This window comes from Eleginops maclovinus, chromosome 18 (genome assembly GCF_036324505.1).
Source record: "Eleginops maclovinus isolate JMC-PN-2008 ecotype Puerto Natales chromosome 18, JC_Emac_rtc_rv5, whole genome shotgun sequence".
Classification (NCBI taxonomy): domain Eukaryota; kingdom Metazoa; phylum Chordata; class Actinopteri; order Perciformes; family Eleginopidae; genus Eleginops; species Eleginops maclovinus.
In genome coordinates, this window is record NC_086366.1 from 730,152 (window position 1) to 741,925 (window position 11,774).

Below are 11,774 nucleotides of genomic sequence, written 5' to 3' on the forward strand. Positions count from 1 at the left end.
AAACTGCTCAGCACATCACCAGGACGGAGCTGCCATCCATGGAGGACCTCTACACCCAGCGGTGTAGGAAGAAGGCCGGCAGGATATTAAAGGACCCCCATCACCCCAGCACCAATCTGTTCTGTCTGTTGCCGTCTGGCAGACGGTACCGCAGCATCCGGACCAAGACCACCAGACTCAGAGACAGTTTTATACCACAGGCTATAAGACTGCTGAACTCCTGAGCTCTGTGAATGTCTACTCACATCTGTTTATAGTACACACACACACACACATATCTATATATACATATCTGTTATACGTAATATATGCATCTGTCCATACCTCAAATTTTACTTCCTTAGTGTTGTTATTGTATTTATCTTATCTGCGCTGTGTATGTTGAGTTGTTGGAGGAGCCTGGGATATACGATTTTCTTTGCCAACATATACGCTGTATCTGCTGTGCATATGACCAATAAAACCTTTGAACTTTGAACCTTTTCTGTTTTCTGTATAACCTCAGAATATTATTGACTTACCTGGAGCTTTTATTTTGAAAGCTTCAGAGAGCAGGAAGAGATGGCTGATGAAACTGGACATATGTTATTAACATGTTGAGGAGATTGGATCAGGATTTCTGGGTTTTCCTGATCCAGATTCACATTGAGTGTTTACAGGACCTGTAGAGGGGGCTACACTTCCCCCTTCACTGAAGGACATAAGAAGGCTATTATTTCTTTCTATTTTCTAGACACCTTGTTTGTTCTTACTAACACAATAACCTAACATGACAGCAGCTTTGGGTTTGAGTTCTGACCTTGGAGTCCTGGGCAGCCCTGTGGACCTGGAGGACCATCAGCACCAGCTTTACTTGGAAGACCTGGAAAACCTGGACGACCTCTGGGACCTGAGGGACCGACCACACCTGGGATACAGCAGACGGAGAGACAGATATATGATCTAGGGTCAGAAGCAGGGTCGTTTTCTACAGTATCAAATACAGTCACCTTTATGGCGGCATTCTTGAGGAGGACTTAAATAAGTGACTCACTTTGTGTCTAACAGAAGTGTTTCCAAACACTTATCTATTGTAAGCTAAGCTAGCTCCTGTCAGCGAAACACGGTGTAAAGGCTCGATGAGCTACACTACCTGGTGGGCCCAGATCCCCGCTCTGGCCTGGATCTCCTTTACATCCTCTCTCTCCTGGACGCCCTAAGAAACCGGGTCTTCCAGGATCTCCTCGAGGTCCAGGAGCTCCTGAGAGAGAAAACAGCTGATTCACCCAGAAATTCACGTCATGGAAAATTCATCAATCCTCTAAAGAACACTACAGATGAGCTAATGGTCTTCAGATCCGTTTGAGCCCCAAATTCAACCAATATTTGAATTTCAATGCCTGTACATTCATATCCAATATAATGCTTGGCATGTTTTCTTTTCCCTTGGTTGTCTCTCTGTCTCTCTCTCTGCAGGACTACAGAAACATGACTAGTCCAATTTAAATAAAACTTGGTGGAAGACTTTAGTGTTGGTCGAGGAAGATTCCATTAAATAACAGAGCAGATTAAAATCACACCCTTTATTTCTTAATAATGGAAACAGCCCCTTCTGATTCTATCTGTTCTGCTACAGAACCTGATCCTCACCTGGGGTCCCGAAGTCTCCAGGAGGGCCCTTGTCTCCAGGTGGACCAAAAACACCAACAGAGTCTCCTGGATCACCTGAGACACAAACAGAAACGTTACACAACAAACCTGTGAAAGAGCCAAAACCGCCCTGACTCTCTGAGTCGCTCATGAGTAGGAGGCTTAAAGGTGTTCTCTACCTTTGGATCCGGTACACCCTTGGTGACCGGGTTCTCCATCTTTCCCTGGACATCCCAGGTCCCCCTGCAACCCAAAACAAACACTAGTGTTGATTTGAGTCAAACATCTTCTTTTTCAAGACAATAAGATAAGATATCATTTTATTGATCCCAGTTCGGGAAGACAAGCATCAAACCAAACATTGGTACAGAACTCATGGTACAGCTGAGATAATGTACACACATGATACAGAGAAACGGAATCGGGTTAGGAAAGGAGCAGCTCAAGAACACCAGGAGCTGTTCCACATGAACTACCTCTGATATAAAGTGCTAAACTCACCTCATCTCCAGTTTCTCCAGGGAAGCCGATGTAGCCTGGTGGTCCTGTGCGTCCAGGTGATCCTGGTGGTCCTGGTGGTCCGTAGGGCCCGGGGGGTCCAGGGATTCCTACGATGCCTGGGGGTCCATTCATGCCTGGACATCCTGGGTTACCGTTAGCTCCTCTCAGACCTTTATTTCCTGTAGAGAGTTTAAGAGCACCTCCAATGAACATCGAGTTTCTGAAGGCAGAACCAACCTCGCTCTCAGTGAGGAGAGGGAGTTTGTAAGTTTGCTCTGACCTCTTGGTCCAGGAAAGCCGGGGGAACAAGGCGGTCCATCTTCTCCAGGCTGTCCTTTGATGGGCACACCATAGGTATCTCCTTCAGGCCCCGGGAACCCTTTACAGCCTGCAGGGGACAGCATGATCAGTTTCTAAAACAGCTGAACTTTGACCCACTCTAGTTTTGTGGTAGTATTTACCTTTCTCTCCTTTGGGCCCCTCGCATCCCAGACCCCCGTCTTCTCCGTTGAGCCCTCCCTCCCCCTTTCTCCCTGGGGCTCCGAAGGCCCCAGTCTGTCCAGGGGCCCCCAGCTCCCCATCCTGGCCCTGGGGTCCCATCGGACCTGAAACCCAGCGGGAGAATTTCTGTGAAGCTGTCATCAGGAAACATTTAAACACAGGTGTGCCTAAGGGGGGGACCTTACCTTTCTCACCACCAGGCCCCGGCAGGCCGGGGTCTCCACTGAGGCCTGAGGGGCCCTGGGGTCCTGGTTGACCAGGGAAACCTGGGCTGCCTGGTTTCTCTTTAGGACCCTGAGGGCCTACACCTGGAGGACCCATCTCCCCGACCACACCTTTCTCCCCCACACACCCTGAGTACAGAAATACAACACGTTAGGTCATGTGACGTCAATTAATGCAATATAAATATTCAGCAGGCGGGGTTTACCTGGGGGTCCTATGGTTCCCTGAGGGCCAAAGAGTCCCATGGGCCCAGGTTTTCCTGCCTCACAGAGGTTAGAGGTGGGCCCCTTGGGGCCAAGTATACCAGGGGCCCCATCCTGTCCTCTCTGGCCCTTCACTCCAGGCCCACCAGCCAGACCCAGTATTCCTGGACAAACAAAGGAAATAAATATAGATTTGACTTTTGACCATTTGGGGATTGAGGGAGATTTTCAAAACAAAACAGTTTATTTTGGACAACATGTTGGATCCTGGCAGCGGGTTCCAGTATTCAGAGTATTTCAGGTCCACAATACCTGGTAGTCCGTCGTTGCCGGGTGGTCCGGGGACTCCTTTAGGACCCTGAGCGCCCGGTGGCCCTGGGAAGCCGATTGGTCCTGAGGGCCCAACAGCAGAGTCTCCTGCTGGGCCTCTGAGGCCGGCAGAGCCTGGGCGCCCCGGGGAGCCTGGTATACACACAGGGAAACACACACACCTTTTATTATTCATGCAAACCATCTGCATCACCTTCTGTGTTTCTACAAACACACCGAGAGGAGCAGTTCATCTCTGAGTAAGACTTCAGTCATAGCAACACATCGTCCAGATCTACGGCAGAAAGGGTTTGAAACAGTTCCCCTCTGTTCTGTGGAAAACTACTGAAATCACACTCGGTTTCAGAGATGAGTGTACCTGGATCTCCATCGTAACTGAAGCCTTCACGGCCTTCATCTCCGGGGTCTCCAACAACACCTGGAGGTCCTGCAGGAGGAGAGAGGATGGTAAAGGACAGGTGTAACAGGTGTGGTAGAGGTGTAACAGGTGTGGTACAGGTGTGGTAGAGGTGTAACAGGTGTGGTACAGGTGTGGTAGAGGTGTAACAGGTGTGGTACAGGTGTGGTAGAGGTGTAACAGGTGTGGTACAGGTGTGTTGATATACCTTGTCGTCCAGGTCGACCAGGAAGTCCAAACTGTCCTTTGTCTCCTTTAGCTCCATCAGGTCCAGTGATGCCACGAAAACCTGGAGAACCCAGGACACCTAGGTTCCCTGGAGAGACAGACAAGAAGTCAGACACAGACAGGTGAGTAAACAGACAGGTGAGCAGACAGACAGGTGAGTAGACAGACAAGTGAGCAGACAGACAGGTGAGTAAACAGACAGGTGAGCTGACAGACAGGTGGGTAGAGAGAAAGGTGAGTAGAGAGACAGGTGAGCAGACAGACAGGTGAGTAGACAAACAGGTGAGCAGACAGACAGCTGAGTAGACAGACAGGTGAGCAGACAGACAGGTAAATAGACAGACAGGTGAGCAGACAGACAGGTGAGCAGACAAACAGGTGAGTAGACAGACAGGTGAGTACACAGACAGGTGAGTAGACAGACAGGTGAGTAGACAGACAGGTGAGCAGACAGACAGGCGAGTAGACGGACAGGTGAGCAGACAAACAGGTGAGTAGACAGACAGTTGAGCAGACAGACAGGCAAGTAGACAGACAGGTGAGCAGACAGACAGGTGAGCAGACAAACAGGTGAGTAGACAGACAGGTGAGTAGACAGACAGGTGAGCAGACAGACAGGCGAGTAGACAGACAGGTGAGCAGACAGAGAGGTGAGTGGACAGACAGTTGAGCAGACAGACAGCTGAGTAGACAGACAGGTGAGCAGACAGACAGGTGAGCAGACAGACAGGTGAAGGTGACGCTTACCTGCATTTCCAGTATCTCCTTTCTCTCCGGGGGCCCCGGGGTTTCTGGGTACACAGGGCAGAGTGTCACCTGCAGGAGGAGGAGGAGTACAAAGCGCTCGTGTCAGTTGGATCATTTTGAAAGGAAGTTAAAGTCTTTTTTTGGTCCAATCACAGAAAGCGGAATAGGGCCTCTAACTGGAAGTAGACTTCAGATGGATCTCTACCTCTAACGCCCTTCAGCCCCGGGGGGCCAGGAATTCCTTCGGGTCCTGAGTCCCCAGGAGCCCCTCGCTTTCCTACTGCTCCGATTACACCTCGTCCTGGGGGCCCTGAAGGTCCTGGAAATCCTTTTGGGCCTGGGTAACCAGTGGGGCCTCTCTCTCCAGGAGAACTGGGGAAACTTTCGCCCTGAGAAGAAACAGAACAATCATAAAAAGTCAACCGCAAACGCACCAAGTCTTCACTCTGCCATCCAAAGAAATGACGCACAGAATGGAGAGCGCTGGTCCCAAAATCATTAAAGCAAGACATTGGTAAGAGCATTCAGCTGTCTTCTGTTTCTCTTGTTTTAGCTGGGAGGAAATGGTGTGCAAAGACCTTATCAGTGTGAAGCCAGCGCCCCTACAAGGCTGTCCATTACATCTGAAAACCACATCCTGATGCTCAGTGACCCCGTCTTTACTAGAGGAAACTTGAGTAATTTAACCTCACCCAGGGGTTTTGGTGGCTAATCAGTGATGCAGTTTATCCGTTTTGAAATTGGAAACAGAACATTGAGTGAAAATGAGCAATGGGTGAAGGTACATGTTGTCTTAAAAATGAAAACAAATACAAATAAAATTTCAACAATTTTCAGCAGTATTTAACTGACCTGGGGGCCAGGGACTCCAGGGCCCCCCCGGAGTCCTTCGAGGCCCCTTCTCCCTGAGAATCCTTGTGTGCCTGGAAGGCCCTGCTGCCCCCGGTTTCCTTTCTCACCTTGAGACAAAAGTCCAATCAGAACCATTCATACGCAGACCTGACATTGTGCTTCACAAGTGAATTAGTTCAATGTTTGAACTCACCTTTAAAATCTAACACAAGGAACGATCCCTTCTGACCTTTGAACCCTACGACACCAGGAAATCCCCGCAAACCCTACAAACAGAACAAAAATATCAATCAATCGAACAACCAGTCAGTCAGACAGACAGACAGTCAGGCAGACAGTCAGACAGGAAGTCAGACAGTCAGACAGGAAGTCAGACAGTCAGACAGGAAGTCAGGCAGTCAGACAGTCAGCCAGACAGGAAGTCAGACAGTCAGACAGTCAGACAGGAAGTCAGACAGGAAGTCAGGCAGTCAGTCAGTCAGACAGACAGACAGACAGACAGACAGTCAGACAGGAAGTCAGACAGTCAGACAGGAAGTCAGACAGGAAGTCAGGCAGTCAGTCAGTCAGACAGACAGACAGACAGACAGACAGTCAGGCAGACAGTCAGACAGGAAGTCAGGCAGTCAGACAGACAGACAGACAGACAGACAGACAGACAGACAGACAGACAGACAGTTCTTACCTGTTCTCCGCGTACTCCTGTGTCTCCAAGTAAACCTTTCTCTCCTCTCGGCCCTGGGGCCCCTGTGGATCCTGGAAATCCCGGAGTCCCCTGTTCACCCTTAGGGCCAGGGAGGCCCTTCAGGACAACGGGGGGGCCACAATCACAGTCTCCAGAGCTACCTGAAACACACAGTGAGATTAAGTCAATCACATGTGGAGTTCCTCAGGGAAACGTGCTGGAGCCTGTTCTTCACCGTTCAGGCAGAAGTTCTAAATCAGTTTTCAGAAGGAGTGACGTTTCGCCCACAGCAGTGAAAACCATTTGAGCTTTTCAGATGATTGTAAAGACTTGAACAGTTGACAATGAATAATGACGGTCATCCCTGAGGTGTTCTGATTTGTTTGTAAAGCTGAATTAAGTCAATCATCTATCAGTCAACACGTCCAGACACTAACCTTTAAGACCTTGGAAGCCCTGGGACCCCGGTGGCCCCTGATCACCAGGATCTCCAGACTCTCCTGGGTTCCCCGGAATACAATTATTACCTGAAGAGAAAACAGAAAGTCACAGGACGATCACAGGAAAACTTACTGATTATTATTATTAGAACTAGGAAGTGACGTGACCGAGCCGAAAACCAGCAGGTAGGAACATGTTCTCCGGTACCTGGTCTCCCCTCTTGTCCTTTCAGTCCTTGTGGTCCGGGCCTTCCTGGTTTTCCAGGTTCTCCCGGTGTGGGTTCGTCTTTAGAAACCAGACCCGGTTCTCCTCGGTCCCCTCTGGATCCTGGAACACTACTCTCACCCACAACACCCCTCGGACCTGAAGAGGAACACACTCCTTAATTCATCCTCATTCCACCTTAAACCAATCTGTCTAACAGCCTCGGCTCCTCAGGACGGTTCGGTTTGTATTAACATATAAAGCAGTAAAACCCGGGAATGCAGTTTCAGTTGGTTGAAGACCAGAGTTTCTCCACGCACGCTGTTCAGCTTATTTCTCCGATAACTTCAGAACCAGACTTCCCATCACTAAACTCCTTCATGTTGCTGGGATGGGATTTAAAATGTCAACAAGCAGAATCACGTCTCAGTGGCTGCTGGTTTCCGTTGGTCGTTTATAATGTTACATATTCCCCCTGTAAATCAGAATGAAACTGTAGTTACTGACCAGGTATGGATCTGCCAGGGGCTCCAACGGGGCCGTGCATCCCCATAAACCCTATGTCTCCTGGAGGGCCCCTGGGTCCGGGGACACCGGGGTCTCCAATGGCACCTGGAAAAACAAAAGGCAGTTAGCTGGTGTTGGACCAGAGATAACACCAGCTGAAGGACTAGGGCAGTGGTTCTCAAACGTTTTCAATAACGTACCCCTATGAACAGAAAGGTCAGCAAGAACCCCCTGATCAGCACAACCACTATTTGGAAGGAAACAGCCTCTATAGAGAGGTCCAGCTGCTCCATCAGAGTCTGATTTATTGAAACCTTTAACTGAGAAACTCTTAAAGCTGCATTTCAAATGTTTACATCATCATTAATTCATGGGAAACCAATGACCTCATGCAGTAACCCTGAGACATCAGCTGCTTTGAACTGTCCTTTAATGAATAAATTCTGACTTTTTGTCTAGATTTTGACTTTTAAAATGCCCCACTGTTTCGTAATTATTATAACTCTTTCTTCAGGCGGCATTTTTTGTCCTAATTTATTAAGTATCGTTATTTTAGGAATTATGCACGACTGATGTTTTTAAATTAACATAACAAAAAAATCTCAAGTACCCCCATCTGTGTGTGTGTGTGTGTGTGTGTGTGTGTGTGTGTGTGTGTGTGTGTGTGTGTGTGTGTGTGTGTGTGTGTGTGTGTGTGTGTGTGTGTGTACCTGTGTGTGTGAGTTGTTTTTCCTGAGGGAGGCCTTTAGGACCGGGATCTCCCGTTATGCCCTGTGAATAAAGACAGGCTCATTGCAGATCGGAAACACAGAAGCAACTTTATTCCACTTTTTTTAAAATCAGTTTTACTTTCAAAAGTGACATTTCTTATTCTGATTTTCCGGAGCTGATGTATTGTAAATAAAAGGCATCAATCCAATGTGCAGAACAGAGCTCGTAAAATATAGTAGAGCTGAACGATTCCAATGTTTGTACTGGGAAGTCTCTTTCCCAGTGTCTCTGGATGGGAGCATGTGTTCTATGGCCACATAGAACTTGTAGTAACGCCGTTTGGCCACTAGGAAAAGGGCTTTAAAGGGTGCAGTCTTCCTTGGGTGTCACTACCCGATCTGTTCAGTGCATGATGGAAGATGCTGTACTTCCCATGATGCTGACGGAGGTATGTTGAAGTTTTCTGGATTTAAATAAATTAATGTTATCTTTGGGTCGAGAGCTTCTAAGATATCGAGCTAAATTCGTCCTTCATTCATAAAGAGAAGCTGGTCAAATGTATTGCTTGAATCAAGTCATTATTAAAGACATTCAACTGCAAAACAAATATACTTCAGATACTTTTAAAAATCACATTAATAACAGGAAGGAGCCGCACTTCTGAACATGCTCAGCACAGATCGTGTTTCTGGTACGGATCGGGTAGTGTTTACACTTCTTCCTGGAGGTCTACGAGAGTGATTGGTCAGCCGAGATAAGAGACACTCAATGACAAACAGACTGACCTTAGGACCTTCCCGTCCAATCAGACCTGGGAGCCCTGGGATTCCCTGCATCCCCTGAAAACACACACACACACACACACACACACACACACACAGAAAACCTGTTTATCGAAGGAGGAAGTAGATCTTCACAGAGTAGATCTTCACAGAGTAGATCTTCACAGAGTAGATCTTCACAGAGTTGTTCTCTCACCTTGAAGCCGCTTTCTCCGGGCAAACCAGGGTTACCATAAAATCCCTGGAACACACACACACACACACACACACACACACACACACACACACACACACACACACACACACACACACACACACACACACACACACACACACACACACACACACACACACACACACACACACACACACACACACACAGAGGTTTTTTACTGATCTGAATTTGAAACAAGACAACATTTGAGTCAGGTTAATCAAGTGAACCCTGAGGTTAACCCTGATTATAGAGGGTCACTCACCCTGACTCCAGGAAATCCCACAATCCCCTTCTCTCCTTTGATCCCTGGAAGTGCATCCAAACCCTGGAACCACAAAACCATCAGCTTCACTTTCACCATCGACCAGAGTCATCATGAGTCAGCGTTAAGGTCGTCAGCCTCTCGATAGATGTAACACGAGAGGGGGGAGCTGTGGAGGAAACTGAACAATGTCTGAACTTACCGGCAGTCCTTGAACTCCACAGAGCCCTTTAGGCCCTGGATCCCCCTGGAGAACCAACAGACCAAACATGAGAACAAACAGAACCAGAACCACAGCAGAACCATGGATTAAACTACCACGCAACAAGGAAATACACACAGTTAAACCTTTGGTAGATCTAGGCTGAAACTACAGTGGAACCTGGTAGAACTACAGGGGACCTATGTTAGATCTAATGAAGGTGTACGTTAGATTATCAGTGGAATTACAGTAAAACTATAGATCTAGAGTGGATCCAGTGTGGATCCCAGTAGAACCAAGAAGAAGGTACATATACTTATGGTTGATTTACGGTAGAGTTTAGATTAACAATGGGAACACAGTAGAAACACAGGAGAACCTACAGTACAACAAGGGTAGGACTACAGTGGAACCTTTGGTAGATCAAGGGGAGTTTAACAGTGGGACATCAGGAAAACCAATGGTGGATCTAGGGTAGAACTACAGGAGAACAAGGACACGTGAACATCTGGAGCAGGTGTAGAGTTTCAGGACAGATGTAGAACTTCATCAGATCTACTGTCTGAGATCCCGCCCACCTTTTCTCCTTTAATGTACAGGTCTTCTGGAGGGTCGACGTACTCAAACGGCCCCGGGGGCCCCTGGAGGCCCTGGTCCCCCTGTGGAACACACATTACCTTTTTAAACCAAGAACTAACCGATGCATTTGATGTAGTAGAATAAAACTATAAAATGACTCTTCAGCTTGTGTTACTCTTTCAGAATGACCTTTATTAAAGGTGTGTGCACACACACATTTAGGAGGACTCGAGTAAAATAATTGTGTGTACCTCGTCTCCTTTCTGTCCCGGCAGAGATCGACCTTTTTCTCCCTGAAACACAAACACATTGATGTTGGTATAACATGTGTTTAGACATGAATTACTCTTGTGTAGTAGTGATCAAATGTACTTGAGATACTTACAGGTGAACCCCTGTAGCCGGGCAGACCAGGGAGACCCTGTAGAGACACATGAAGATATTAGAGCGAGGTTCACAGCCGTGGTCCTGATAAATAGCAGCTTTATACAGCACATATAAAGTGATACATCTGAATGATCTTAATCACAGAAGAGCTGTATCCCATCATTGTAACCATTGTTCATTTTATTATGGGCTGTCAGTTGTGACTCACGTTGGTCCCGTCCGGTCCTGCGGGACCCATAACTCCCGTCAGACCCCCCAGGCCTGGCTCTCCCTGCGGGCAGAAACACACAAAGACTTCGAATCATTTGGAATAAAACTGTATTTGCTTTTTTGTTTTGAATTTCAATCATTGTGTTTCAAAAAACATAAATATATAAGTTATAAATGATATTGTTGAAACGTTTGCGTTTTCTCTCAAATGTAAATGGGGGATGATGAGAAAACAGAATCTGTTTAAGGTCAGAATAAATATCGTAAATCAGACTTTTTATTTCATTATCTATATCAGACTTTATCTGGTCCATTCATTCAGCTGTAAATACTGAGAAATCTGTCTGTTCTTTTCTCCAGATTGGATTTATTTCACCCGTTAATAATCCAGCTTTGTTACCTCGATAAAATTCAAAATGTACCCATGAAATTGAAGTAATGGCATCAAAACATTCATGTAAGGATTGCCTTTCTTGAATCCCATAAGTGTGTGACATTGAACTGCAAATTATTTCATAAAATACTTTAAAACAAACAGATTGCAGTGATAGTGATCACCCTTTTAAAATACAGAGTGAAAAAGATCTTCTCGCTCTGAACGCCTCCCTTTAACCCAACCCTCAGCACGCACAATAATCAGATTTAGTTTACTTTGCTCTCACCGGCAAACCAGTTAGTCCACTGGGCCCGACGTCGCCCTGAAACACAAACAAGTTACTGCTGTTCACGAGTGAAAGAAATACATCACCAGAAACAAACGTCAAAAGTCTTCAGGGGAAAATACAGCTGCAACCAATTCTAAAATCCACTCTACCAAAGAACACAAGTGATGATAGGTCGTAGATACTTACAGGTATTCCTGGATACTGTATGAAGTAGAGGGTTGGATCTCCTGGAAATCCTTTCAGTCCATAAAAACCCTGCAGAATAAAACTCATTATAATATACTGTACATTACAGAGCAGCAGGATGAG

At 46.9% G+C, this 11,774-nt stretch overlaps 1 protein-coding gene across 1 annotated transcript in view; it reads right to left on the reverse strand.

Annotated features, from left to right (window-relative positions):
- Window positions 1-11,774, reverse strand: part of col4a4 (collagen, type IV, alpha 4) — a 37,419-nt gene that overhangs the window by 9,243 nt on the left and 16,402 nt on the right. The window contains 31 exon segments of the mRNA XM_063907599.1: window positions 800-907; window positions 1,133-1,240; window positions 1,630-1,704; window positions 1,809-1,872; window positions 2,131-2,309; window positions 2,411-2,518; window positions 2,592-2,735; window positions 2,817-2,984; window positions 3,062-3,223; window positions 3,372-3,521; window positions 3,748-3,816; window positions 3,995-4,102; window positions 4,762-4,830; window positions 4,967-5,150; window positions 5,614-5,720; window positions 5,807-5,879; window positions 6,299-6,459; window positions 6,736-6,825; window positions 6,947-7,102; window positions 7,451-7,555; window positions 8,161-8,221; window positions 8,947-9,000; window positions 9,140-9,184; window positions 9,423-9,485; window positions 9,625-9,669; window positions 10,203-10,283; window positions 10,455-10,496; window positions 10,589-10,624; window positions 10,799-10,861; window positions 11,463-11,498; window positions 11,652-11,720. Coding sequence (XP_063763669.1) covers window positions 800-907; window positions 1,133-1,240; window positions 1,630-1,704; window positions 1,809-1,872; window positions 2,131-2,309; window positions 2,411-2,518; window positions 2,592-2,735; window positions 2,817-2,984; window positions 3,062-3,223; window positions 3,372-3,521; window positions 3,748-3,816; window positions 3,995-4,102; window positions 4,762-4,830; window positions 4,967-5,150; window positions 5,614-5,720; window positions 5,807-5,879; window positions 6,299-6,459; window positions 6,736-6,825; window positions 6,947-7,102; window positions 7,451-7,555; window positions 8,161-8,221; window positions 8,947-9,000; window positions 9,140-9,184; window positions 9,423-9,485; window positions 9,625-9,669; window positions 10,203-10,283; window positions 10,455-10,496; window positions 10,589-10,624; window positions 10,799-10,861; window positions 11,463-11,498; window positions 11,652-11,720 — 2,983 coding nt within the window.